This window comes from Filicampus tigris, chromosome 21, assembly GCF_054856515.1.
Source record: "Filicampus tigris isolate MCC_2025a chromosome 21, RoL_Ftig_1.0, whole genome shotgun sequence".
In the NCBI taxonomy this organism is placed as follows: Eukaryota; Metazoa; Chordata; class Actinopteri; order Syngnathiformes; family Syngnathidae; genus Filicampus; species Filicampus tigris.
The window spans coordinates 467073-495008 of NC_141237.1; the positions used below are offsets into that span (position 1 = coordinate 467073).

General features: G+C 47.5%; 2 protein-coding genes across 3 annotated transcripts; one reads left to right on the plus strand and one right to left on the minus strand.

The window, feature by feature from the left end:
- The first annotated feature begins 10 nt into the window (after positions 1 to 10).
- On the plus strand, positions 11 to 10877 carry LOC147127026 (cullin-1). Of its 2 annotated transcripts, none has more exons than XM_086020207.1 (22): positions 11 to 145; positions 3483 to 3867; positions 3979 to 4153; positions 4233 to 4400; positions 5086 to 5136; positions 5214 to 5304; positions 5439 to 5602; positions 5671 to 5833; positions 6136 to 6266; positions 6350 to 6457; positions 6542 to 6648; positions 7179 to 7227; positions 7310 to 7441; positions 7530 to 7647; positions 8067 to 8143; positions 8221 to 8339; positions 8409 to 8514; positions 8864 to 8911; positions 8979 to 9061; positions 9156 to 9261; positions 10167 to 10280; positions 10375 to 10877. In XM_086020207.1, the coding sequence occupies exons 2-22, from the start codon at positions 3728 to 3730 to the stop codon at positions 10453 to 10455; spliced, it is 2331 nt and encodes a 776-aa protein (XP_085876333.1). In that variant the 5' UTR covers positions 11 to 145; positions 3483 to 3727; the 3' UTR covers positions 10456 to 10877. The 2 variants fall into 2 exon arrangements, with proteins under 2 accessions (XP_085876333.1, XP_085876332.1); XM_086020206.1 differs by lacking the exon at positions 11 to 145 and adding an exon at positions 741 to 1316.
- A 6648-nt stretch (positions 10878 to 17525) lies between these two features.
- ezh2 (enhancer of zeste 2 polycomb repressive complex 2 subunit) lies at positions 17526 to 27429 on the minus strand. The gene is made up of 19 exons (XM_086020208.1): positions 26704 to 27429; positions 25680 to 25803; positions 25460 to 25588; positions 24917 to 25036; positions 24354 to 24474; positions 24094 to 24258; positions 23696 to 23801; positions 22802 to 22965; positions 22522 to 22619; positions 21427 to 21715; positions 20898 to 21064; positions 20672 to 20807; positions 20467 to 20592; positions 20200 to 20378; positions 19512 to 19607; positions 19367 to 19448; positions 19203 to 19283; positions 19044 to 19128; positions 17526 to 18741 (listed from the first exon to the last, which is right to left on the minus strand). The coding sequence occupies exons 2-19, from the start codon at positions 25794 to 25796 to the stop codon at positions 18681 to 18683; spliced, it is 2322 nt and encodes a 773-aa protein (XP_085876334.1). The 5' UTR covers positions 25797 to 25803; positions 26704 to 27429; the 3' UTR covers positions 17526 to 18680.
- Between the last annotated feature and the right edge of the window lie 507 nt (positions 27430 to 27936).

Sequence of the window (27936 nt, forward strand, 5' to 3'; positions counted from 1 at the left end):
TAGTACACGAAGTGCTTGTACGCAGAGGTACGGTGTTTGGCGCGCAACCCAGCGCAAATACACAAGCAGAGGGAAACAAGCTCAGAGACGCAGCACAGAGGCACACTTTTGGAGCGAGGAGGAAACCGGCTGCTTCATTCATGCGGTGAGTGACATAAATATCAAGTGTTGAACGGGTTTTTCACAATGTTTCAGAAATCGGAATTTTGACCTTAACCCGAATATTGACTGTGTGGTGCTGAAGGAAAGGCGACGCACGAGTTGTATCGCAAAATGATTTAATAATAATAAGAACCTCGATCTCCAAGCTCAAACTCCACTGTTTGCATCGACCATTCAGAAGTTATTCCGGGTCCGTGAGAGTGTCCCGATGCGCACGTTTGAAAACTCAACTCGGGGCAATGACGGCCATTGTTGTAGTCCAAGCGCAACGTCATCCTGTGACGCAAATGCTGCGTTCAGCGACTCCTCCGACGAACCAGCGCTGCTTGTCACAATGTGGACACAGTCAGGTATAAAAAGAGCGAAGACAATTGATATCGTGTCGTTGGTGGAAGAGGCTTCTACTGCAAATGGAAATCAGAATAAATCGGGTTGCCATAAATACTGGGAGTTTCCTTTTTAATGATTAAGAATGCAATTTGGGTTGGAATCGCGTGTGAATGCCGAAGAGCCGAAGCTGCACTGAAATCGAACGTGAGACTTGACGTTGGAATGCTCTCAATCGCTCAACAAACGTGGAAGGAGGAGGGAAATATGTCAAATATCTCTTCGAACTGGGAATTTGAAGATGACATTTCGGTACTTTGGACGTTATTGTTACACGTAAAATAGTTCCGAACAGGTTCTGAATGCGCTGGACATTTTTGAATTTGGAATGGGGAAATATGGACGAACTTTTATGTTGAATGTTTCACCTCCCTTCGCTTGAATGTTTTTGTTGCGACGAACGTGGGAATTTGGGGAATTCCCTTGGAATGGTTTGAATCTGTGGATACATGTGGAAGGAGTAGAAGGGTGGAAAATGGCGAAATAATAATAATGACTGACACGAATTCAACGTTTACGAGTCGTGAAGTGTCAGACAGGCTTTTTGCTGGTGTTTGCGTCAGTCCTATTTCCGAGCGTCCCCGAAGGCAGCATGAATCGGCGCTTGCCGAGCTGATCTTTGTGCGAAGCAAAGCGAGTTAGCACTTAGCAGCACTTAGCCGCCGCACTTAGCAGCGGCAGAAGCAGAGGCAGAAGCGAGAGGACACGACACGACACGACCGCCACAAGCCACGATTACATACTGAGCGCCACGGCCTTCAAAGATGGTAAGGACGCCTTTTGGACTCTGTATATTTGCTATTTTTCTACCACCTTGTGACAATTCCACAAGCTCCGAGCTAGCCGGCTAATGCGCCTAGCGGTGTGTTTTCCTGACTCATTATTGAGCGGCTGGCTGCCATTTTAAACCCAAACACAAACACGCCAAAACGACCAGCTTGGGAGCACCAAAATTCACCGAGGCGGGCCCCAAGTCGACCAAACGGCCGGGCCGGCGCCAGTCGCCTTGCGGCTTTGGCTCGAATGGCGTCCTCGAAGCCAGCTCGTCCGGAGCTAACGTGGCTAATGGAGCTAGCTAGCTAGCTAGCTCAGCAGCTAGGCGGCTAGCACGATGGCGTAGTAGGCTCCCAGCGGGGAAAACTCTCCTATGGCACGTTGCGTTTTCGCCTGGCCCCGGACTCGTTTGAAATGTTCGACATGGCAGTCGATGAACGAGCCACCTGCCCGACGCCAGTGAAAACTCTGCGATCGTGACAGGGCACCCCCTAGGAGATCATCTCATGCACACAACTGGTTGCTCGCGTACTTGCGCCAATTTGGATCTATTTTCGGTCGTTTGACACTGAGCTGAAGCTGATTTTTGGTTGAAGGAGATATTTTTGTCTCGGTGTGGTGTGGCGATGATGGCAGCGTCTGATCCAACAGCGACGCCTCAATCGCTCCAAGAGATTCGAAGCGTCCTGGCCAGTCAAGTTACACATTTTTTTGAAGAAGCGTCACCATCTCCAAGCGCTCCCATACGTAAATGTCATTCGATCACATATCATACTCGTGGATGAGAAGACAAAACGGCGTGGTTGATCGGTTTGATGTTAAACTATGCAAAGTTTGTCATTTATTTGATGCATCACTTTTGCAGTAAACTTCAACAGGGGCTGACGATTAAGCCGATCCAAGCAAGCACGCTCTCCTTCTTTTTGGGAGAAGAGAACATGCGATAGAGAGTCGTGTCTTTATTTCCTCCAGGTGATGTTATTCAATAACCTCCCATTTTTTGACAGCGAATGAGTCGTGACAGGTGCGCACATGGTAAAGAATACCAGAAAAAAAAGTTCATTTAGTAAATTAAACATGTGTGGGAGGCTTCCAACTATTTCAAATTCAAGCGTTTCATCTCTTCGCAATCAATTTTCAATCCCCGCGGATGCGTCCTTCTCCGGTCCGGCATCTTGACTTGTTGCCGCGGTAACGGCTGCAGCTTCCCCGGCTTGTCCTCCCCAGCGGAAGCTGGTCCACATGCACGCTCATTCCGGGTTGAGGAGCACCAACAGGAAATGGCCTTGAGGCTTGAGGCGGCGTTTAGTGGACTAATCTGGATTTAGTGACGTGGGCCCGGGAAGCCCGTCGGCCAACGCGGCCGCTCTCCATCCCCGCCGGGACAAAAAGGCAGCCATCGATGTTTTTTGTTTTTTTTTCTTTTTTCTTCCCCACGCCGTCCTCCCTCGAAATTCTTGTGTGAATTCCCGTTTAAAAAAAGGAAGGCCGTTCGGCGTCCTGTGTTTTTGCATCTTCTCGCATTTTAATCACATGAAACCGAGGCCGCTCGAATTCAATCGTTTCAACGTTTCTTTTTTTTCTTTTTCCCAGTTTCACTGGACATGCGTTCCAGGCCCACCTGCGATCTAGAGAGACCATAAAAGGGGACAAAACCTCTTCGGTTTACCCCCAGACACTGACTTGAATCAGTTTAAACTTACCAGCCCCCCCCCTGAAACGTATTAGCAGGCCACATTTTGAAACATTCCCAAGTGCTTGTTCACCAAATAAGAGGTGCAGCTCGCTTGCTTCAAGAAGTTTGTCTCTGATTGAAATTTGCTGTTCAGCGCACTTTGATTTTCATGAGTCACGTAACGTAAGACGACGATAATGTCATCGGAACAAAGAGTGACCAAAGAATTTGCCGATTTTTCTCTGTTGCAAAACGAACTGAATGCTGAAGGGCAGAGTATTGGAAAACGGTCAAATGTTCGGCCTGCGCAATTGATATGCTTTGTTGTTGTAAGTGGAAGGCGGCCCAAAAGTTGTCCGTTTGTTTTTTGGACTTGGGTGGACGGCCAAATGATAGCGTGCGGGAATGGAATTGTGGGCAAGACGGGAATAGGCGCCGGCCTCCTTCCGAGTGCCGTTTGTCACTTGACCGTTCGTCTGGGCAGGTGTGCTGGTGAGGAGCGCGGACGCTCTGGGCTGTCGGAGCGGCACGCAGCGCCACCTGCCCGTGCACAGCGGGAGCGCAGCCCCGCCCCACCCCGTCGCCGCCGCCGCCGCCGCTCCCCGATGTCGGGCGCACTGTGAGAGCCGCGCGCCGCCCCGCCCGCATCGTCGCAGGAGACCGGCCCCGCCGCCCGGCAGCAGCGCCAGGGACGCGTCGGCAGGAGCCGCCGCCGCCGCCGCCGCCGCCATGTCGTCCAACCGGACCCAGAACCCGCACGGCCTCAAGCAGATCGGCCTGGACCAGATCTGGGACGACCTGCGGGCCGGCATCCAGCAGGTCTACACCAGGCAGAGCATGGCCAAGTCCCGATACATGGAACTCTACACGTATCCTCGGGCCATCGCGCGGGGCCTCCCTGGCGCGTTCTCCGTCCGTGTGTGTCCGACGCCACGCGTGCGCCCGCCTTTCCTTAACGCCTCCCCCCCCCCCCCCGTCAGGCACGTGTACAACTACTGCACCAGCGTGCACCAGTCCAGCCAGGGCAGGGGCTCGGTGCCCCCCAGCAAGCCCTCCAAAAAGTCCAGCACTCCGGGCGGAGCGCAGTTTGTGGGCCTGGAGCTCTACAAGAGGCTCAAGGAGTTCTTGAAGAACTACCTGACCAGCCTGCTCAAGGTGAGTCCGCACGCGCGCTCGCCACAAAGACGCTCGCTCGCTCACGCGCTCGCAACTCAACTCTCTTGTGGTGCGGCAGGACGGAGAAGACCTCATGGACGAGTGCGTGCTCAAGTTCTACACTCAGCAGTGGGAGGATTACCGCTTCTCCAGCAAAGTCCTCAACGGGATCTGCGCCTACCTCAACCGCCACTGGGTCCGACGGGAGTGCGACGAGGGACGCAAGGGCATCTACGAGATCTACTCGGTCAGAAAAGCGATCCGCGCCGGCCCGCAAAGTCACGGCCAGCGACGCCGGAAAGACGCTCGCTGGCGAGAACTCAAATCGAGCGACCGAACGCACTCGAGCGGCGGCGCCGCCGTCTCTTTCCGAAGCGATTGCGATTCCAGCCGAAGCGTCTTTGGTTCTTGCTCTTGGTTCGTTGGGACGTTGCGCGTCTCGCTAACGTAGACGCCGGACACTATGTTGCGCTCATTATTCAGTTGTTCGATGCTTCTGACGTATCATTCCATTGGAATTGCTTCGTGGGGGATCATTTCCGCCCCTCGCCGCATCGAGGCGCAAAGCTTTGAAAAACGGGTTGGAGTGGGCCGACGTTTTTGGCTGGGAAAAAAACGCATGTTGGATTTGAAGGCCAGAGATGTGCTCGCTTGGAATCGGCGGCGGCGGCGCAATTTTTCGTTTGACGTGACGAGTGCGCACCTTTTGATGTCCGTGCAGCGCAGTGACGATGAGCGCCTTCGAAAGGATTCGTCTCTTTCCTCGGCCGCAAAAGGCTTCTCGGGGTGTCGCGCGTTGTCAAGGTCCACTTTTGAAACACTTTTGCCTTCATTAGGGAAGGAGTCAACAATTCCTTTTTTATTCATTTATTTATCCCCCCCCCCATCTGGTCATCTGCTAACCACCTCAACGCTTGTGTTGTCCTTTGCAGCTCGCGCTGGTCACCTGGAGGGAGTGTTTGTTTCGACCCCTCAATAAACAGGTGCGCACGCGCGCGCGAGCTGATTTTGCTCACTCGCTCGTCACGTTCTGCATTCAGACTTGAAATTGTCGCGGCAGGTCACAAATGCCGTGCTGAAGCTCATCGAGCGCGAGAGAAACGGCGAGACCATCAACACTCGCCTCATCAGCGGCGTGGTGCAGTCTTACGGTGGGTGGCGACGCGCGCGTGTGCAAGGCCAAAAGGCAGTCGTGTGTGTGGTGGTGGTGGTGGTGATGATGATGATGACGACGACGACGACGACGATGACGACGACGACGACGACTGTGCGTGCGCCCTTTCAGTGGAGCTGGGCCTGAACGAGGAGGACGCCTTCGCCAAAGGCCCCACGCTGTCCGTCTACAAGGAATACTTTGAGTGCCAGTTCCTGACCGACACGGAACGCTTCTACACGCGCGAGAGCACCGAGTTCCTGCAGCAGAACCCCGTCACCGAGTACATGAAGAAGGTAGCGCCGGCGCCGGCGCCGTCTTTGGTCACGGGCGGCCGTGAGGTGACGCCGGCGTTTGTGGCCAGGCGGAGGCCCGGCTGCTGGAGGAGCAGCGGCGCGTGCAGGTCTACCTCCACGAGTCCACGCAGGACGAGCTGGCCAGGAAGTGCGAGCAGGTCCTCATCGAGAAGCACCTGGAGATCTTTCACACCGAGTTCCAGAACCTTCTGGATGCCGACAAGAACGAAGGTGGGCCAAGCTCTTGGCGTCGCCTTTCCTTTCCTTTCCTTTCTTTCAAGGCGGCTCGTGGACGTGGCGCTCCAGCCCGTCCACAAAAGCGCCGACGCCGCTGACAATTTGCTCGCATGATGCAAACACATTAGTGGCCGCTCAAAACAAGAAAATGAGACTCATTTACGTTTTCCACAAGTAAATGGGGGGAAATCCCATTTTTGTAAGGGGCAATGGTCCATTTGTTTAGTCGCACAATTATGATGCGTTGGTCTTGATGATGGCGGCGGGTGCGCTGTGTGTGTGTGTGTGTGTGTCAGACCTCGGGCGCATGTACAACCTGGTGTCCCGCATCACCGACGGCCTGGGAGAGCTGAAGAAGCTTCTGGAGACTCACATCCACAACCAAGGCCTGGCCGCCATCGAGAAGTGCGGCGAGGCGGCGCTCAACGTACGCCGCCGCCCGCCACCGACCGCGCCCACGCCTACGCCTGTCATCCGTCTGCATCTGCGCGCGCGCGTGTGTGTGTTCAGGACCCCAAAGTGTACGTGCAGACCACGCTGGACGTGCACAAGAAGTACAACGCCTTGGTCATGTCGGCCTTCAACAACGACGCCGGCTTCGTGGCGGCGCTGGACAAGGTGGGTGGGTCGCGGCGGGGCGGGGCGGGCGCTTAGTCCGGTGGCTCGTCCGGGGCGGCTTGTGACGCTTTTTGCTCCCCTCAGGCGTGCGGCCGCTTCATCAACAACAACGCCGTCACCAGGATGGCGCAGTCGTCCAGCAAGTCGCCCGAGCTGCTGGCCAGATACTGCGACTCGCTGCTCAAGAAGAGGTGGGCGCCGCCCGCCCGCCCGCCGTCTTGTGGGGCCCCTTTTTGCTTTCCCGCTTTCTTGACGTTGAGCCAACATTACCTTGACTTCATTTGTTGTCGTCTTCACATTTTCACATTTTCACTTCGGTTACTTTTGCTCTACATTCCTTGCATTGATTTCTTTTCACATTTTTTTTTTTCGTCCTTTGTCCTTTTTAGGCCCCAAATTTTCGGCCGATTCCAGTACCTGGCATAATCACATCCTATAACTGCTAAATCAGCTGATGAATAAAGCAAAACATTTTTAGAATGAATACTGAAAAAACTGTGTCAACGCGGAAGAAGGAGAGCAAAAAGAGCCTGGCCGCTGAATCGCAATGTTTCATTTGTTCACATTGAAACCATCTGTGCCGCTTTTGTTTCTTTGCGTTTGCGTTATCTTCACATTTTCCTTGCCTGTATTGACGCCTCTTTTTCTTTCGTGAAAAGTCTGCCGTTTTCCCTTTTGTGTTTGTAACGCGTCGTTTTCCATTGCTTCTTTCCACCCTCAGCTCCAAGAACCCCGAGGAGGCGGAGCTGGAGGACACGCTGAACCAAGTGGTGAGGCCGGGCGGGCCGCCGCCGCCGCCGCGCCCTTTTGCCGGACCCTGCAAAGACGCGTCCCTCCCGTGGTGTCTTGCAGATGGTGGTCTTCAAGTACATCGAGGACAAGGACGTCTTCCAGAAGTTTTACGCCAAAATGCTGGCCAAGCGTTTGGTCCACCAGAACAGCGCCAGCGACGACGCCGAGGCCAGCATGATCTCCAAACTCAAGGTGGCGAGGCGCGGCGAGGCGCGGCGCGGCGCGGCGGCCATTTTGTCAGCCCGTCCTCTTCCTCACGCCGGTCTTTGCGCTTTTGCAGCAAGCGTGCGGCTTTGAGTACACGTCCAAACTTCAGAGGATGTTCCAGGACATCGGCGTCAGCAAGGACCTCAACGAGCAGTTCAAGAAACACCTCACCAACTCGGAACCTCTCGATTGTCAGTCTGCGTTTGAGTCTTGTCTTCTCTTGTTGCGCAAGACAGTCGGCCTGCTTTCGCGGAGGCTGGCAGCAATTTGAGAATATTGAGCGTTGAGAGTAGGGCCGCTCGATTACCCCCAAAATATTAAACGCGATTATATTGGGTAATCATCGATGATTGAAATGTCTCTGAAACGATAGAATGGTGCGAGTTCCTTTTGGACCGAACCCAACGGAGTCGTATAAAGTCCCAAACGTACGATTTCCTTGTGTAAACAAAGAGTGCGTTGGCCATCAATGCCTATATGTTCTGCCGATTTTGTCATCGCATTCGCGATAATTGCACAGCCCTCGTCGAGAGGCTTCACCTGTGAAAATCGTTGCCGCGGCTCCAATGAGGACGCGGCGTGACGTGTGCGCGTGCTCTTGTGTTTCCAGTGGACTTCAGCATTCAGGTTCTGAGTTCCGGCTCGTGGCCTTTCCAGCAGTCGTGTACCTTTGCGCTCCCCTCCGAGGTAACCGCCGCGCGCGCGCGCGCGCGCGCATGCGCGGACGCCGGGTGAGTGGCCCGCTAACTGCTGCCTGCGTTTAGCTGGAGAGAAGCTACCAGCGCTTCACGGCCTTCTACGCCAGCAGACACAGCGGCAGGAAACTGACGTGGCTCTACCACCTGTCCAAAGGCGAGCTGGTGGCCAACTGCTTCAAGAACAGGTACGTCCCCGTCTCCCGTCGGCCCCACGGCGGTGCTGACGTCCGTCCATCCGTCCGTCCGTGCCGCAGGTACACGCTGCAGGCGTCCACCTTCCAGATGGCCATCCTGCTGCAGTACAACACGGAGGACAGCTACAGCGTGCAGCAGCTCTCCGACAGCACGCAGATCAAAACGGTGCGACCCCTAAACGCCTCGACCCTCCGGACCGCCCCCTCCCCCCCGCCACTTGGCTTATTGCGGCTTCGCTCTAGCCAGGACTTTTCATTTGTCACCACAAAAAGCAACATTGGCTACCTCAGCGCACGCGCTTGCAAACCTTGGCCGCCCCGCCCGGTGAACTACGGCATCAAGATCGCTTTTTATACTGTTTGTTTGGAAGAATGGCATGGTTGTATGATTGATGGGGGGGGAGAAGAAAAAAAAAAAAGAAGTCACTTGGAACGGCAAACCGAGTCAAATGCGGTCCCTCCGTGTTGCCGTGATGCGCCGTTCAATTTTCAAGGCTGTTTTTGCTCCCCTTCAGGACATCCTCATTCAAGTTCTGCAGATCTTGTTGAAGTCCAAACTGCTGGTGAGTCCGGCCGGCGCTCGTCGCCCTCGCTCACGTGCGCGCTCACGTGCGTCCGTCTTTGCGGCAGGTCCTGGAGGACGAGAACGCCAACGTGGACGAGGTGGACTTCAAACCCGACACCGTCATCAAACTCTTCCTGGGATACAAAAAGTCAGAATGCTTCCCCCCCCACTGCCGCTTCCTGCTCGCCGCCATTGTGCTGACGTGTGTGCGTGCGTGCGTGCGTGTGTGCGTGCGTGCGTAGTAAAAAGTTGCGCGTCAACATCAATGTGCCCATGAAGACGGAACAGAAGCAAGAGCAGGAGACCACGCACAAGAACATCGAGGAGGACCGCAAGCTCCTCATTCAGGTGGGTGTGCACGCACGTTGTCCAACTTGCTAGGGAGAGAAATCACACAGCCGTCGTGCTTTGTGAAGCGCGCTCAATTGACTTTGCATTGCTCTGCAGGCTCACGTGCTCATCCGTACACTGTGTGTGTCCGTCCGCGCTAGTGTTCATTTCGTTACACAGCTTCATTTATATGGCGCATTTCATAACAAACAAAGCGCTTTACAACACAATAAATAAAACTGAAACACGGATAAAAGGCTGTGGTACGTGTGCTATGAATAAATATAGACATAAATAAAGCCAATCCATTGACATTGAGAATAGTTTCATCGATGCACATTTTCCACCGGACAAAGTCTAGACTAGATGAGACTCGAGCCTCCGTTAATGAACAATAAGGGGGACAAAATCATCACCCGAGCGCTCGTCTTCTCATCGCGCAACCGTCATCACAAGGACATTTGATTTGAATTGGCGTCGATAGGAAGTCGTAAATGCATGCGAGCGCAAAGAAAATACAAATGGATTGTTAAATGTACTTTTGACAGAGCACTCCCACAAAACGGTCCTGACTTGTTGACTACAACTAGACAAATAACATTTTCTTGGACTAAAATAAAGGCAAAAGTTGCTCGACTTGTAGTTGACTAAAACTTGACGAAATAAAAATGGGATGCGGTTGACTAAATATGATAAAGACTAACAAGCGTGATTGAAATTGGACTAAAACTACATTTGAAAATGGCTGATAAAACTGACACTGGTGTGTGTGTGTGTGTGTGTGTGCGTGTGTGTGTGCGCGCGCGCGCATATTTGATTTTGTATGTGCACGTACACTGGCATGCAGTTGTTCACGTGTTTGGCGCTTCAGGTTATCTTCATTTATAATGTATTGTTATTTGTTCTTATGTGCGCGCGCGCAGGCGGCCATCGTGCGCATCATGAAGATGCGCAAGGTGCTGAAGCATCAGCAGCTGCTGGCCGAGGTCCTCAACCAGCTGTCGTCTCGCTTCAAACCTCGCGTACCCGTCATCAAGGTGAGCCCCCGCCCGCCGCCCGCCTCCCGCCGCCCGCCGCCGCCACGCGCTACATGCAGACACAGCTGATGGCCGTCTCCCCCCCCGTCAACAGAAATGCATCGACATCCTGATCGAGAAGGAGTATTTGGAGCGGGTCGACGGCGAGAAGGACACGTACAGCTACCTGGCATGAGACCACACGAATCACCAGCCCCCCCCATGCCCCCCATGGCCTCAGTTTTATTTTTGTGTTCTTGGTTTTTTTCTTCTGTGAGTAACAAAGTGTGGCTCATGATGCGTGCGAGCGCAGCAGAGCTGTTGCGCATCTGCCCGCCAACTGGAGGCTGAACTTTGACCTGCGCTCTCCCGCCAGTCATGAAGGAGCTAAACACGCCCCCCCCCCCCACCGCCCCCTCCCGAAAACCAACCCACGCACGTTGTAAATAGGCGCAGAGTCTAAGAGGAAGAACTCCTCGTTGGCAAGCCTTCAGCCAATCAGAGAGCCATATCCAAAGGTTTGTGCATGTTGCCGCTTCTCTCGCGCAGGAGGACATTTGTATAGTGGGCTTCATTTTCTAAATGTGTGACAAATAAACGGCTAAAAGGTTTCATAAACATGCTCCAACTCTATATTGCCGCCGCAAAGCACCATTGAGACGCTTGGACATGTTGCTGTGATTTTTCTTTTTTCTCCCCTTTTAGTCCAGGCAAAGCAAAGTCTCAAACCCTAACCCTGGTTTGGAAACATAATTTGAAACCCTAACCCCAGTTTAAAACCCTAACCTTTGTTTGAAACCCTAACTTGAACCAATAGCCCTAGTTTGAAACTTTAATCCTAGATTAAAACTCTACTTTGAAACCCTGACCCCAAAAACAACCTTTTTTTTTTTTTTTATCTACTGTTAAGGCAAAATCAACATTTTTCTAGATCTACTACAAGAGCCCCAAAAAAACTTCGTTCTAGCTCTACTATAAGGGCAAACAACCTTTTTTCTAGATCTACCATAGGAGCAAAAACATGTTTTTTCTGGATCGACTAAAGACCAAAAACTTTTTTCTAGATCTATTATAAGGGCCTTTTTCTAGATCTACTATATATACGGCAAAACAACTGTTTTCTAGATTGATTTTAAGGGCAAAAAAACCCTTTTTTCTAAATGACTTTAAGGGCAAACAACCTTTTCTATATCGACTATAAGGGTAAAAAACTTTTTCTCTAGATCTATTATAAGGGCCTTTTTCTAGATCTACTATAAGCACAATTTGTTTTTTCTAGATCTGTAAGAGCAAAGAACTTTTCTTCTAGATCTACTATTAGCGAAAAACCTTTCTAGATCCAAGAGCAAAACTTTTCTAGATTTATAAGAGCAAAACATTTTTTCTAGATCTACTATAAATAGGGCAAAAAAAACTTTTTTCTAGATTGACTAAGGGCAAAAAAACCCTTTTTTCTAAATGACTTTAAGGGCAAACAACCTTTTTCTATATGGACTATAAGGGTAAAAAACTTTTTTTCTAGATCTATTATAAGGGCCTTTTTCTAGATCTACTATAAGCACAATTTGTTTTTTCTAGATCTGTAAGAGCAAAGAACTTTTCTTCTAGATCTACTATTAGCGAAAAACCTTTCTAGATCCAAGAGCAAAACTTTTCTAGATTTATAAGAGTAAAACATTTTTTCTAGATCTACTATAAATAGGGCAAAAAAACCTTTTTTCTAGATTTGACTCTAAGGGCAAAAAAAACCTTTTTTCTAAATGACTTTAAGGGCAAACAACCTTTTTCTATATGGACTATAAGGGTAAAAAACTTTTTTTCTAGACCTATTATAAGGGCCTTTTTCTAGATCTACTATAAGCACAATTTGTTTTTTCTAGATTTGTAAGAGCAAAGAACTTCTAGATCTACTATTAGCGAAAAACCTTTCTAGATCTAAGAGCAAAACTTTTCTAGATTTATAAGAGCAAAACATTTTTTCTAGATCTACTATAAATAGGGCAAAAAAAACTTTTTTCTAGATTGACTAAGGGCAAAAAAACCCTTTTTTCTAAATGACTTTAAGGGCAAACAACCTTTTCTATATCGACTATAAGGGTAAAAAACTTTTTTTCTAGATCTATTATAAGGGCCTTTTTCTAGATCTACTATAAGCACAATTTGTTTTTTCTAGATCTGTAAGAGCAAAGAACTTTTCTTCTAGATCTACTATTAGCGAAAAACCTTTCTAGATCCAAGAGCAAAACTTTTCTAGATTTATAAGAGTAAAACATTTTTTCTAGATCTACTATAAATAGGGCAAAAAAACCTTTTTTCTAGATTGACTCTAAGGGCAAAAAAACCCTTTTTTCTAAATGACTAAGGGCAAACAACCTTTTTCTATATCGACTATAAGGGTAAAAAACTTTTTTCTAGATCTATTATAAGGGCCTTTTTCTAGATCTACTATAAGCACAATTTGTTTTTTCTAGATCTGTAAGAGCAAAGAACTTCTAGATCTACTATTAGCGAAAAACCTTTCTAGATCTAAGAGCAAAACTTTTCTAGATTTATAAGAGCAAAACATTTTTTCTAGATCTACTATAAATAGGGCAAAAAAACCTTTTTTCTAGATTGACTCTAAGGGCAAAAAAACCCTTTTTTCTAAATGACTAAGGGCAAACAACCTTTTTCTATATCGACTATAAGGGTAAAAAACTTTTTTCTAGATCTATTATAAGGGCCTTTTTCTAGATCTACTATAAGCACAATTTGTTTTTTCTAGATCTGTAAGAGCAAAGAACTTCTAGATCTACTATTAGCGAAAAACCTTTCTAGATCTAAGAGCAAAACTTTTCTAGATTTATAAGAGCAAAACATTTTTTCTAGATCTACTATAAATAGGGCAAAAAAAACTTTTCTAGATTGACTCTAAGGGCAAAAAACCCCTTTTTTCTAAATGACTTTAAGGGCAAACAACCTTTTTCTATATGGACTATAAGGGTAAAAAACTTTTTTTCTAGATCTATTATAGGGGCCTTTTTCTAGATCTACTATAAGCACAATTTGTTTTTTCTAGATCTGTAAGAGCAAAGAACTTTTCTTCTAGATCTACTATTAGCGAAAAACCTTTCTAGACCCAAGAGCAAAACTTTTCTAGATTTATAAGAACAAAACATTTTTTCTAGATCTACTATAAATATGGCAAAAAAAACTTTTTTCTAGATTGACTCTAAGGGCAAAAAAACCCTTTTTTCTAAATGACTAAGGGCAAACAACCTTTTTCTATATCGACTATAAGGGTAAAAAACTTTTTTCTAGATCTATTATAAGGGCCTTTTTCTAGATCTACTATAAGCACAATTTGTTTTTTCTAGATCTGTAAGAGCAAAGAACTTTTCTTCTAGATCTACTATTAGCGAAAAACCTTTCTAGATCCAAGAGCAAAACTTTTCTAGATTTATAAGAGCAAAACATTTTTTCTAGATCTACTATAAATAGGGCAAAAAAAACTTTTTCTAGATTGACTCTAAGGGCAAAAAAACCCTTTTTTCTAAATGACTTTAAGGGCAAACAACCTTTTTCTATATCGACTGTAAGGGTAAAAAACTTTTCTAGATCTATTATAAGGGCCTTTTTCTAGATCTACTATAAGCACAATTTGTTTTTTCTAGATCTGTAAGAGCAAAGAACTTTTCTTCTAGATCTACTATTAGCGCAAAAACCTTTCTAGATCTTAGAGCAAAAACATTTTTTCTAGATAGAATTTTTTTTTTCTAGATCTAGAAGAGCAAAAACCTTTATTCTAGGTCTACTATAAAAGCAAAAAAAACATCTAAATCTAAGAGCAAAACCCTATTCTAGATCTATAGAAGGAAAAAACTTTTCTAGATCCATTATGAGCAAAAAGCCTTTTCTGGATCTACAGTAAGAGAAAACAACTTTTCTAGCTCTCAGAGCAAAAACTTTTTTTTCTAGATCTATAAGAGCCCAAAACCTTTTTCTAGATCTACTCTAAATAGGGCAACAAAAAAAAACGTTTTTCTAGATTGACTATGAGCAAAAACTTTTGTTTCTAGTGCTATAGGAGCAGAAACTTTTATCTAGATCTACTATAAGAGCAAAACCTTTTTCTAGATCTACTATAAGTTCAAAACGTTTTTCTAGATCTACAAGTGCAAAAACATTTTTTACTAGATCTATAACAGCAAAACCTTTTTGGGTATTTCTACTATAAGCGCAATAACATTTCTAGATCTAGGAGTAAAAACTTTTTTCTAGATCTACTATGTGCAAAACTTTTTTTCTAGATAAGACCAAAAACTTTTTTCCGAGATCAACTATAAGCGCAATAACGTTTCTAGATCTAATAGCAAAAACCTTTTCTAGATCTACAAGTGCAAAACTTTTTATTCTAGATCTGTAAGAGCAAAACCTTTTTTCTAGATCTACTAGAGGAACAATAACTTTTTTTTCTAGATCTACTTTTAAGGGCAAAAACCTTTTTTTCTAGATCTACTATAGGAACAATTCACTTTTTTTCTAGATCTACTTTTAAGGGCAAAAACCTTTTTTCTAGATCTACCTTAAGAGCAAAAACGTTTTATAGATCTATGTGCAAAACGTTTTAATAGATCTATAAGACCAAAAACCTTTTCTTGATCAACTATAAGCGCAAAAACGTTTCTAGATCTAAGAGCAAACACTTTTTTCTAGATCTACTGTAAGAACATTAACTTTTTTTCTAGATTTTTTTTTAAAGTATAAATTTCTAAAAAACATCTCGGCATCTTTTGCGATGAAATATGTATGGACAATGAGCAGTCTTGCTTTTCAGCTCCCTCCTGGCTGAGAGGATAACGTCGTGGGATTGTAAACCTGAGGAACTGGGTTCGAATCTCGGACATGCCATTTATATATGTCAGAATTTTATTGGGGGAAATAAATGGTAAGGGTATATATAGTAAGACGTTTTCTTTAAAAAACATAGTAAGGCGTTTTTTTTCAAAAAATATGGTAAGGGTATATATAGTAAGGCGTTTTTTTCCAAAAAACATGGTAAGGGTATAGTAAGGCGTTTTTTTTTCGAAAAAAGTGGTAAGGGTATAGTAAGGCGTTTTTTTTTAAAAATGTGATAAGGGTATAGTAAGGCTTTTTTTTCAAAAAACATGGTAATGGTAGGGTAAGGCGTTTTTTTCCAAAAAACATGGTAAGGGTATAGTAAGGCGTTTTTTTTCGAAAAAAGTGGTAAGGGTATAGTAAGGCGTTTTTTTTTCGAAAAAAGTGGTAAGGGTATAGTAAGGCGTTTTTTCAAAAAAAACGTGATAAGGGTAGAGTAAGGCGTTTTTTTTTTTTGAAAAACGTGATATGGGTATAGTAAGGCGTTTTTTTTCGAAAAACATGGTAAGAGTATAGTAAGGCGGTTTTTTTTCGAAAAACGTGATAAGGGTATAGTAAGGTATTTTTAAAAAAAAAACATGGTAAGGGTATAGAGTAAGGCGTTTTTTCGAAAAACGTGATAAGGGTAGAGTAAGGCGTTTTTTTTTTTTAAAAACGTGATATGGGTATAGTAAGGCGTTTTTTTTTCGAAAAACATGGTAAGAGTATATAGTAAGGCGTTTTTTTTTCGAAAAACGTGATATGGGTATAGTAAGGTGTTTTTTTTTTTTTTCAAAAAACATGGTAAGGGTATAGTAAGGCGTTTTTTTCGAAAAACGTGATAAGGGTAGAGTAAGGCTTTTTTTTTTTTTTAAATGCTAAGAGTATAGTAAGGCATTTTTTTGAAAAACGTGATATGGGTATAGTAAGGCGTTTTTTTTCGAAAAACATGGTAAGAGTATAGTAAGGTGTTTTTTTTGTAAAAAACATGGTAAGGGTATATAGTAAGGCGTTTTTTTTCGAAAAATGTGATAAGGGTATAGTAAGGCGTTTTTTTTCCAAAAACATGGTAATGGTAGGGTAAGGCGTTTTTTTTTTTTTTTAGTGGTAAGGGTATAGTAAGGCGTTTTTTTCGAAAAACGTGATAAGGGTATAGTAAGGCATTTTTTTTCGAAAAACGTGATAAGGGTAGAATAAGGCTTTTTTTTTTTTTAAATGCTAAGAGTATAGTAAGGCATTTTTTCGAAAAAAGTGGTAAGGGTATAGTAAGGTGTTTTTTTTTTTAAAAAACATGGTAAGGGTATAGTAAGGCGTTTTTTTTTTAAAAACATGATATGGGTATAGTAAGGCGTTTTTTTCAAAAAACATGGTAAGGGTATAGTAAGGCGTTTTTTTTCGAAAAACATGGTACGGGTATAGTAAGGCGTTTTTTTCGAAAAACGTGATAAGGGTAGGGTAAGGTGTTTTTTTTTTAAAAACATGGTAAGGGTATAGTAAGGCGTTTTTTTCGAAAAACGTGTTAAGGGTATAGTAAGGTGTTTTTTTTTTTAAAAAAACATGGTAAGGGTATAGTGAGGCGTTTTTTTTTAAAAAACATGATAAGGGTATAGTAAGGCGTTTTTTTCAAAAAACATGGTAAGGGTTTAGTAAGGCGTTTTTTTTTCCGAAAGCGTGATCAGGGTATAGTAAGGCATTTTTTTTTCAAAAAACATGGTTAGGGCATAGTAATAAAAAATTTTTTTTAAAAAGACTACATATATAGTTAGGCGTTTTGGGGAAAAAAAACAACTATGTATAGTGAGGCGTTTTTTGTCCCAACCATTCCTAACATGGCGCCGTGCATTGGAAGTAACCATTGGGATGGATTTAGACAAAAACAAGACCAGACACTAAAATGGCAACACCACATATTTCTCAAAGGGACCAATTTTTCTGGGCTGCCAGAGGTACACTGAAGAAAGCCTTGTCCTCGTTTCAAACTCGACTTTACCGTGGTTGAAAAGCCTACATTGAAACTCTCACCTAAGCTTAAAACCGCACTTTGAATTTCTAACCCTCCTTTAAATCCCTCATTTGAAACCCAACTTTGAACCCCTAAGACTACATCAGAAACCTTCCACCTAGTTTGCGACACTACTTACCTACCACCAAACACAACCCAAGTTTAAAATGCTACTTGGACACCCTAACCAAAACCCTAGAGTATTAAACCCTAATCCTAGTTGTGTGTCTTCTAAATTACAGTTGCAAGTTTATGTGTAACTCCGCTGCCCAGTCAAAGAAAACAAATAAATCGGGCCAAATATTTGAAAAGAAAGATTTGCTCATTTAAAAGTTGCCACGCGTTGGGCTGGGCTACGCCAGTGACTCCATGGCAAATGCTTTTAGAAAAGATCAAGTAAGACAAAGCAAAGAAGCATGAGTTTATTGTGCAGCCATATAAACAAGATCAGTGTAAACAAAGTCAGCACCGTTTTCTTTGTTTTCCCCCCACGATGAGTGGGGAAATGAAAGACAGCAAACTGTCCAAAGTGAAGCCTGAGTGCTCGCTGCTGATTGGCTGTCCTAGGTGAGCGCAAACGCCAATGAGCAGCATCTTTGATTTGTAAACAGGAGACCTCATCCCAGCGGATTGTGACGTCACAAACGTTTGTTTTGTACAAAGAGCCTCGGGGAAAAGATGCGAGGGGAGCCGTGCTGACGTCCGCAGCCCAAGATGGACTTCCTTTCGTTTTGTTACTACGACGGGAAGCGGATCGGGCGGCGGGCCAGAGTCACTGGCGCTAGCGCCAACGTTCACGTCAGAAAAGACAAACGAAAACGACGGCGTCAAACGCGTTTTGGATTCCGTGGCAGTGACTTACTTGGAGCACTTGGACTTGGAACCGCCCAGCCCAGCCCAGCCCAGCCCAGCCCAGCGTTTATTCCATTTTCGACTAGGGTGACGGACTGTCCGTGCGGCTACTAGTAACTGTCTGTGTGCTTTGTCCTTACCAGCAAGACGAGGAGGAACACTGTGTGTCTTACGAGTGACGTTTTTTCCACACTACTACAACTTATTTACACTTTTGGCCTACTAGAAGGCGTTCAAACCTCATTGATAAACTAAACTAGTAGCCATGTATGACATACTAGATCCTTGTTAATAAGGATCTGCATTCAATGGCGAAAGCTGCTTTCGGGATGTTTTCATGTCGTTCGGATTCGTGGGGGGGAGATCTCCAAAAGTTTGCCGACCAGCATCTTGTCGTTTGCTCGACGCCGCAAAGGCAAAAAGACGAAATGTTGCCGAGGTGTCGAAGCGTTCAAGCGACGTGCGAAAACCACGCGAGCCTGCCGCTGCCAACGTTGGTCTCTAAAGGTTTGCGTGATGATGCTCATTTGTCTCCAGGCGCTATAAAGCACCACGCACATGTCCGGTGTTTGCCCTCGACGGAACAAAAAGACGCTTTGAATCTTCCTGAAATGTTTTTGACAAGCTATCGGTTGTCCTGAAAGTAGTTGTTGCGTGCGTGTGTGCGGGCGTGCGTGCGTGCGTGCGCATTAGGCTGGCCATGAACGCGGTCAGGCGATCTCCATCTCGCGCTCGATGCCGACGTACTTGAGAGCGTCCGCTTGACTGTACCTGAAACAGCAAACAAAACATTTTTTCACTACAAATAAATAAATCTGTCATGTCCACATCATGACATCTTTAATGTGATATTTTAAAGAATAAGTTTCACATTTTATTTAGTTTGAATGGTTCATGTGGGATTTTTCACTTCGCTCGCAGGGCAGCATATCAGAAGCTTGCTCGTAACTGAAATTTTAGCTCACAAGTCAATTTTTTTATTTTTTTTTTTATTATTATTATTTTTTTTTTTTTTTTAAATCAAGCAAGTGACGGCCCTCGTAAGTCACGATCTGGTATTTGCACGGGCGTACCTGTAGTCGAAGAAGAGCTCCTCTCCCGTCTGAATGGCGCGTTTGGCGAAGATGCCGATCCTGTGGTCGCCGTTCACCATCATCACTGAGGAAACATGCGTGCCGCCGCTCAGTGCTTTGACACAATGGGCTCGCTAGCTCGCTAGCTCGCGCGCTGACCTTTGGCGTAGCAGTTCGGGTTGACCGAGTGGTTGGCGAATCGGATCTTGTTGCCTTTGCGGGTGGCATCTACCACAAAGTCTGATGGGGATCACAAACAAAAAGCGCAGAGCGAGGACGTCAGCAAAAAGGCCAGCTAGCCGCGACGCCATTGTGTGCGATACCGTTGTTGAGGTTGAAGAGGAAGCTGCACATGTATTTGTCGTAGACTTTGCCTCGGCGGTCCGCTTCATCTTGGGAGATGATCTGAAAAGCACGTGCGCCGGCACGTTAGGATTAGCGCACCACCGCTCAGACGGGCGCTCCTACCTCGCCGCAGTATTCCGAGATGAACTCGTTCTTCTGGACCGGCTCCTTGATGAAGATGCCCCAACCCGCCACGTCGGACGGCGCCAGCAGGAGGTGCTGGACAGGAAAGGAGGAGCGAGCTAAGAACGCGCAAGGCCACCGTGCAAAAATCCCACCGGAGAGCTGGGAGTGACGAATGACCTCCGACGCGGCGACTCACCAAACGGTGGTGCTTTGAGATACAAGTGCCTTGACTTACAAGGTGTCCGAATACGAGACACTAAAAAAGGGATCGGAACAAATTCTACTCATATGCCAAGGCATCATTGGGATAAGGAAGGGGTTTTAGAGCATTGCTACTGACAACAAATAAGGATTTATATTTAGGCACCGTATTTTCCCGACAATTTGTTCCCATTCATTTGCAACATTTTGAAGCAATAGCTACAACTGATGTCAAAAAAAAAATGTCAAACAACACCGCAGACTACTAAAAACGGACCCCTCCGGAATAATGAATCCGCCTTGGAGTGTAAACATCATTTCGAAGCGATGATCCTAGAGACGGCGTTAGCATCGTTGCTACTTGCAAATGCGCACGATGAAAAGATGAGAGGAACAATTGCTGCTTTCATCCGGCGGCAGCCGGCTAGGCGAGGTCACAACTTCACATTGGGCCAGCGAGAGACATTTGTGTGGCGCAGCTCACCTTCTTGGCGCCTCTCTGTATGGAGCAGTTCTTGCAGGAGACGTTCTTGCTGTCCCAGTGCTCGGCGGCGCCGCAGGTGAGGCAAAGGTCGGGGTCGCACTCCCTGACGGCCAGGTAGCACGGACACTGTTTGGTGTTGCACTGCGCTTTGCAGCGGCAGCCGGGGAATCGGTTCTGGCCTGCAGACGCATCCGGGAGGCCGTCGCGGTCACGTTAGACGTCACGTCATTGTGCGACGCGGCCATGTCGGATGACTGTTGTTCTTACACTCAGAGCTGCACTGGCAGAATTTCTCACAGAAGTTCTGGGCCGTGACGCACGGACAAGACGAGTCGCAGGGCTGTCTGGGGTGGTCGCACGGCTGGTAGTTGTACACGTGATTGGACGAGCCATCTGCAGGGGGCGGGGCCATACGCAGAACCCGTCACCCATCCGGCCAGCGGCGATTTGGGCGCGCGTGCTGAACCCTGACCTTTCTTCAGCTGGATCTTCCTGCAGTGCGTGGCCCAAAGTCGGTGCTTCCTCTTCTTCTTCCTGGGGGGCGTGTCCTCGTCTTCGGCGGGAGCGCGCGAGATGATGCTCGACTCTTTCACCCGGAACTCGTACACCTGACAAACGTCAACGGACGTGGTGCAAAAGCCGACGCAAGGGACCGCCGCCCAAAGGGCCGGTAAGGGCCGATAAGGGCGCACGCTCACCTGTCGGCACGTCTTGGTTCCGATGAGCCTGGCGATGGCGCAGTAGTTGTCGTAGTAGGTCCCGATGAGAACGCGGAAGAGCGAGGCGTCGGCGCCGCTCCACTCCGCCGCCTCGGCCGGAAGCTTGAGCTTGAGCTTGACGGGCGTCTGACAGCGAGAGTTGCCCTCTGCGACGCACACACCGGGCTGGCACTCAAGCGACCGCCACGCAAAAGGCTCCAATCGGTTCCATGTTTAGACGTTGACGCGTCTCACTTGACGTGTACGTGCCGGCGACCCAAACGAGCCTGCCTGCAATCTAATCCCATACATAATTCCCATCTTCATCAAACCTAATGTGGTCGTTGTCTAAGGTTGAGTGAAAGTGAGGTCAATCTGATCTTTTCTAATCAAGTTTGGTGTCATGTCATCTTAGGCAACGTAGTCCAGTCTCTTTTGTCTAACAACGACCGACATCTGCATCGCCGCCGTGACGATCACGCAAGTGAAAGGAAAAGCCACGCCAACGTCGGGGTAACATGAATGCCACCTGAACTGCTGCCGCCGCTGTCGTCCTTCTTGTGGTCGTCGTCGTCGTCGTCCTCCTCCTCCTCGTCGTCGTCGTCGCCGCCGCCGCCGCCGCGCTCTCTGTCGCCGTCCTTGCTGCCCTCGCGTTCGCTGTCCGTGTCTTTGGCCTCCGAGGAGACGGCGGTGGGCGTTCCGGGTCGGCTGTTGCTGTTGGGCAGACGCCCGCGCCGACGCCCCGTCGCGCGCTTGGAGGGCGTCTTGGCGCGCTCGGCCGCAGCCACCCCGCCGGCGCACTCGCTCACCGCGCCGTCCTGAAAGGGAGTCCACGTGAGGGCGGGGCTGGGCCGCGTGGCCTTCAAACTAAATGGCAGAGTTTCCCCCGCAAAAATCCAATGTAGAGTTGGAGTTGATTTTTCCCTCTTTGTGACATTACGTTTCATTGAGCATTAACTTCCACCGAATTAATGCAAATTGTGGAAGCGTTTCCTGTGGGAAAATGTCCAAACATGTACGAATATGCGCACAATTCTTAATAAATGAATATATGACAAATAGAGGCTAAAACAATCCATCCGCTGGTCCGTACCACCTCCCTTGGCCGGAAACACGATCCATTTGTGTGGCATTATGTCCCCTCGAGATTAAGAGTCTGGACGTTTTGTCTGTTTATTTATTCATTTATTTTTAGACAACACCAAGCGTATGCCGTCACGCGGGATATTTGATCGGGGACGCTTTCGGAAGCCTGTTCTGTTGAAAACGGAACGGCAGCAATGCTTGGGCGCGGAACGGAGCGGTCGGCCACCGAGCTAAGTGCGTACAGATTCATTTCCGCCTATTAAACGGCGTAGTCAGCTCATGGCTTTATCGATGGCATCACTCATGGCTCTTTGACCGTTGGAAAAGAATTTGGGAAGATGACATAAGCACAGTCGTGGGTTCTTGTGTTTGATGGTGGCGAGGGCGCACTTTCAACGAGGGAAGCGGTAAAAATAAATATCAACTTGCAAAAAAATGCCCCGCCAAATCGAATCAATTCATTGGCCCGAGCGACAAAGGGTGAAGCCTAGCCCTGTTCCAAAGACGGCCTGAGCGGCGTGTCGGTGCGCTCGCTCACCTGCAGCACGTGCATGTAGCAGTCCACGCCGCAGGGCTTGCTGTCCTCCGGGTTCTCCAGGTTCTTGCGCTTGTACGTGTTGGGCGTGGCGTGGAACGCTGGAGGAGGACAAAGCCTGAGTGGCAACCAACTACAGCAACGACTTGCTGACGGCACTTGGGTCGATTGTTCCGCTATGTGCGCGTGACCGGAGTATTCGAGTTTGCGTCAACTTCCGACTCGAGCAGAAAGCGAGCAGTACTCGGGCAGACGCGGGAGCGCGGCGGCGGCGGCCACTCACGGTGGAGGAAGCAGTCGTATTTGAAGCAGCGTCTGCAGAAGAGCGTGTGGAAGGAGTGCAGGCTCTGCTCGCGCTGCACCGAGCGAGCGTTGGGACCGTCGATGTTGGGCGTGCATTCGGGAGGCAACGCGCCAGGAAGCTGCTGCTGCGTTAACTCCTTGTACCTGACGCGGGCACACACGCAGCACGTCAGGCTACTTGCTAACTCCAACGTGGTGAGAGTTCTTCAACAAATTGGTTTTAGCATGTATAAGGAATTGACGCTGAAGAATTTACAAGTGGTCCTTACGGTTCTCTGTGTGCAGCCCTTTAGGTCAAAAACCATTGCAATTTTGGATCATACTTAAAGATAAGGCAAAAGCTTACAAAAATAAACCCATTTTTCCAAGATAAAGTTGTAATCTTGCAAGGAGAAAGTCCTATTTGTTTTCAAGATATAAAGTTGCAATCGTGTGAGAAGGAAGTTGTCATTTTTTTTCCAGAGAGAATTGTAATCAATATTCAATCAATCAATATTGTTGAGATTAAAAGTAAGTGTAGACTCAAGATAAAAAAAGGCGTGATCTTAGGAGTTAAAAAGTTAAAATCTTCTGAGGATAAAAACTTGTATTAGTTTGCGATACAGTCAAAGTCAAACGACAGTAAAGTTGCATTTGGAGATAAAAAGTCTAACGAGATAGTGGCAATTGCACATACTGTAGTAGTCATTTTGAGGTCCAATTCATGCTAATACAAGATTGGAGTTTTGGGGGATTTTTTTTTTTTTAACAAGAGAAGTGGGGGGGGGGGGGGGGTGGTCCAGCCGTAGTAATAAAAGAGCGGCTGGTGTCAGTGTGGCTTTGCAAATGCCTTCCTGTGTGCTTTGACTTGCATGCCAGTCGCCAGTGTTCATACTTGTCTTTCAGCTCCTCGGTGGAACCTTTGTCAGGGAACATGGCCGAGATGGCTTCAAAGATCTTGTCCGACGGAAACTTCTTGCTGCAGTCGTCGCCGGCTCGGCCTGGACCGCACGCGCGGTTAGTGCATTTTGCTACAGCGCTACCTCGACTTCCTGCTCGAATTTGTTCCGGGAGCAAGCTCGCAATTGATTGGCTACATTTGGTTCACATCACAGCTTGAGAGTCGTCAGATTTCCCGAATCCCCACACGCCACAAGAATCTTGACTGTTCTTTTTTTTTTTAGGATTGTCGGCCGCGACCCGATAAGCAGGACAAAACTTTTAAGTCGAGGTAGCGCCGTATACGGAAAACAGCCATCGGAGACGTCAAGCGTGCGCACGCGCACTCCTCACCCTCGTTGACGCGCGCGTCGTCCGGGTGCTCCCGTCCGGCGGACACGGCGTCCATCTTCTCCATCTTGAAGTCAGCCTCTTCCTCCTCGTCTTCCTCGTTGTCGCTGTACTGCGCCAGCGAGCTGACCAACTCCACGAAGATCTCGTCGTTGATGAAGCCGCACTCTGCAAAGCGCACAAACTCCGCGGAGTCAAGCCTTCCACTTCCTGCGGGAGGCGGGCGCAGCGCGACGGCACGTGCGGGCCCCCGGCACGCCCACCTCTGTCTCCGTGGACTTTCCCGTCATAGTTCTTGATGAGCTCCTCGATGAACGTGCCATCCTGATCCAGGATCTCGTCTCCCATGTAGGGAATGTTGTAGAGCACCGTCTCATCCTCCACCTGGCACGTGACGGACACTTTTTATTTTGCCATTCAGATTCTTGTTGACCAACAGCTAATTGTGCAAAAAATAATGAAAAACCGTACAAGTGGACGTTGTCTATTCAAAGGTTCACAGAAGTTCAAATTTAGCTCACTTGGAAAGGTTTCACTGCATCTTTCAGCTGATTGCTATTGGCTGAAAAAAAGTTTTTGGTTTTTTTGGGGTTCTTTATTCCGAAAGTCAAGAATTAAATATTGCATTTCTTTACTTGATTTGTACCTCTGCTATTATGTTGGGATAACTCCAATAAGAAAACATGTAAGATATTGGAGACAATTTGTATGCACAATGCATAATAGAGGTATTGTATTGGCAGAAAGCTGCGCCTGGGATCGATATCCCAACATTTTTGTGAGTGCTGCATGCGGGCTCGGAGACATTGGAACGGCTTCCGCTGACCATGAAGTTCTGCTGCAGCGGCGACCACGAGTACATGACGGGGATGGAGGCCACGGCGTTGAGGGTCTTCAGGGGGATGACCTGGCGGGGGAACTCGGAGAAGCCGCTGTCCACCGTGCACTGCACACCAGCAAAGAGAAAGCACAACTATTTTGATGACGGAACCATTGTTTCTATATTAATGTTGAACTTGAAATTGTACAAATTCTAGCAATTTTGGCCTCTCACGGGAAATAGTCCAGATTTCGTTCCACGAAAGCAGACTCATGATCTGCAAACATTAGCTTTTACTCTAGAAAAAATGGCCAACATCTTTGTCTGTTTTCACAACAAGTTTGTTTGTGCATGTTCTGCATTGCCAATTTGAAATAATGTCCTGTTTTTGAAGAAAGGAATGGAAAATTGGAAAAAAAAAATTTTTTAAATCAGATTCATTGATTGTTAAAAAAATAAAGAGCAGATGAATGGGTTATAAAGGAAAATGAAAAAAATGTTACAGGCCCAGTCCCAACATTGGGAATTGGTCTGTGGCAAGCCGCCGACCTCTCGGGTGCCTCTGAGCGAGCCGACAGACGTCATGATGTGAACGGGCTGGATGCGGCGCGTCTTCCACTCCTGGTTCAAGATATCGGTGCGCTCCAGGATCTTCTGGCGGTTGCTGTTGAACATGCTCTGAAAAGATTCCAGGAGAAAGTCAATGGACGGGCAACACGTTGCCGGTCACGTGATTGGATTTGAGGGGCGGACGACGGGGCGCGCAAACCTTGACCTCGTCGGCCCGCCTGAAGCGCTTGAGCTGGCGCAGCCTCATGTACTCAGACTTGACTCTCCTCTTCCAGCGGCCGGGACCTTTCTCTGAACGCTTGCCAGTCAGCACCATGATCACGCTGCGGCCGCACACAAGGCGGACAGTCACAAACAGGCTTTTTGGTTTTTCAGCTGATGAGAATGAACGATACGTAATGACGAAACTGTCGCAATCGTACTTCACAGAACAATGCTTCAAATGCGCACGTTATGATCTGGAAGTCAACCGCGAGACAATGCATGCACGCCCACGCGTCGACGACGCTGCAACTTCCTGAAGTCAAGTTTCAGTGCAAGTCAATTAATTTCCCTCAGTGTCAGTGGAAAGGTTAACAGGAAACGTAGTAGCAGCAGCAGCAGCAACACCCAACTCAACTACTCATGACTTGAATACATTTACATCTATGGCAGGAACATTTATGAACGTGCTCTGGTTGGCACAGAGCATAACAGCAAGGAACTTAGAAGTCGTTGAGTTGATGTTTGGATACATTTATATGTCGTATATCATATGCACGATTCTGACCGATTTTCACTTGAATGAAGCTCAAGCTGTGACTGAGAGGAAAACATCCCACGCTTTCCTAATTTCAAGACCTGACTACATATTTATGCCTATGACAGACAAATCAATTCAAGTGATCTCAAGAGAAGAACACAGCAACTATGTGTAAGGGTGCTTATGGTTGGGTAAATGAATCCAGATTGAAACTTGTCCATGACTTGACCTGCGACTAGCAGGCCGTTGGCAATGCTACGCACAAGACCGGTCGATTTTGCAAAGAAAGAGTTGCACAAGTTTCGACACCAACTCGCGACCGGACAGGAAAAGCCCGCTTGGCTGACACGACAACCGGCTGGGGTGGCTAGCTAGCTCTCGACATCACGTTAATAAGAACACAAAACGAAATAAAACAATACGAAAGGCTCCGGTCGAAAGGTGAGACCAGCGTCCGAATGAAGCCGCTCAGCGGTCTTGCCTGTGCGCCGGGCTCCTCCGTCTTCATCCAAGAGCGCGCTGCCAACTCGGCGCCCAAGTCGTCCTTTGTGTGCACGGCAGCTGCTAGCACCGCGCTAGCTCCGCGGCTAGCGAAGTTTAGCTAGCCGAGGAAGAAGAAGCCTTTGGCGTCGGCGGGACAAGGACTTGGCTTCACAAAGGTCCAATGCCGGTGGCCCGAAATTCAGGTTGACACGGCGGCTCCAATTTCTACTCAGCGGCGACGGCGACGACGACGACACAGTCCAGTCCGGATCTCAAGCCTCGCTGTGCGGACCATTGATGCTTTTCTCTTCTCCCACTACCGCAGCGGCCGATTCAAGAGGCGCCAAACGATTGGGCCAATCACAGGCGTCGACGCTAGGCGAGCCGAGTGTCGTGTGACAAGATAGGCCGTTTTTATCAGGGTGTCAGCCAATGGGAGCTCGCGACCCGCCGGGGGCCTGCGGCGGGGAACATGTGGACACGTTGCCTTTGTTCCCTCGAAGACTAGTAATGTGAAAAAAGGCACTAAAAAGATCGTGTCAGTGGCGACTTTTGAGAAGCAACGCTTCGCCGACGACTCCAAGTCGGTGGCTTCGACATCCCTCACTTGCCACTTGACTCAACTGTCAGTATCTGTTCAGTCTGACGGCCTAACCTTTGTTAAATGACATCCTTCCTTTAACAAGCGGACCTTGTGTGTTGTGTCACTTCTTAGTGTACTTCCGATTGTCTGAATGTCTGCCGCTCGACACTTTTGACTGTTCGATGACAGTAGATGAGGGTCGCCAAGTTGATCTAACCCCGCCTCCAGAAGACGCTCATTGGCTGTCGCACTGCTGCCTTCACGTACACAGGACATGAGCGCATTCCAATCCGTTCATGGTTCATGTAGATTAAGCACTACTGTCGGTAGATTTAGCAACCGATTTAAGGGTTCAACCCGAGTAGCTCTTTTTGCAAATCGTACACGGCTGTCCGAATACGCGATCGCGCATGTTTAACACTAGAGTTTTAGTGCGCTGATTCTACCCCTAGGTGTCAGTAATTCCTAAGGCATGGAGTTCAATTGGCGTTATGGTTTGAAAAAACATGACTTGACCTCCAATCGATTGCTCATCCTAAAGTTACCCGTATGTCAGTCACTCAGGTTTTTTCATTTTTACTCGTCGAACCGAATGTGAGCATTTGCAGCATTGAATTTTTAGTGAGGTGCACTTTTGTTTGAGGAATT

Coding starts and splice junctions, on each gene's coding strand:
- LOC147127026 (XM_086020207.1), top strand. CDS start 3,728: ATGTCGTCCAACCGGACCCAGAACCCGCACGGCCTCAAGCAGATCGGC. Junction 6,267..6,349: donor GCGGCGAGGCGGCGCTCAAC/GTACGCCGCCGC, acceptor GTGTGTGTTCAG/GACCCCAAAGTGTACGTGCA. Junction 7,442..7,529: donor GCATGATCTCCAAACTCAAG/GTGGCGAGGCGC, acceptor GCGCTTTTGCAG/CAAGCGTGCGGCTTTGAGTA.
- ezh2 (XM_086020208.1), bottom strand. CDS start 25,796: ATGGTGCTGACTGGCAAGCGTTCAGAGAAAGGTCCCGGCCGCTGGAAG. Junction 21,065..21,426: donor CAGCGGCGGCAGCAGTTCAG/GTGGCATTCATG, acceptor TGTGCGTCGCAG/AGGGCAACTCTCGCTGTCAG. Junction 18,742..19,043: donor GAGCTCTTCTTCGACTACAG/GTACGCCCGTGC, acceptor TTGCTGTTTCAG/GTACAGTCAAGCGGACGCTC.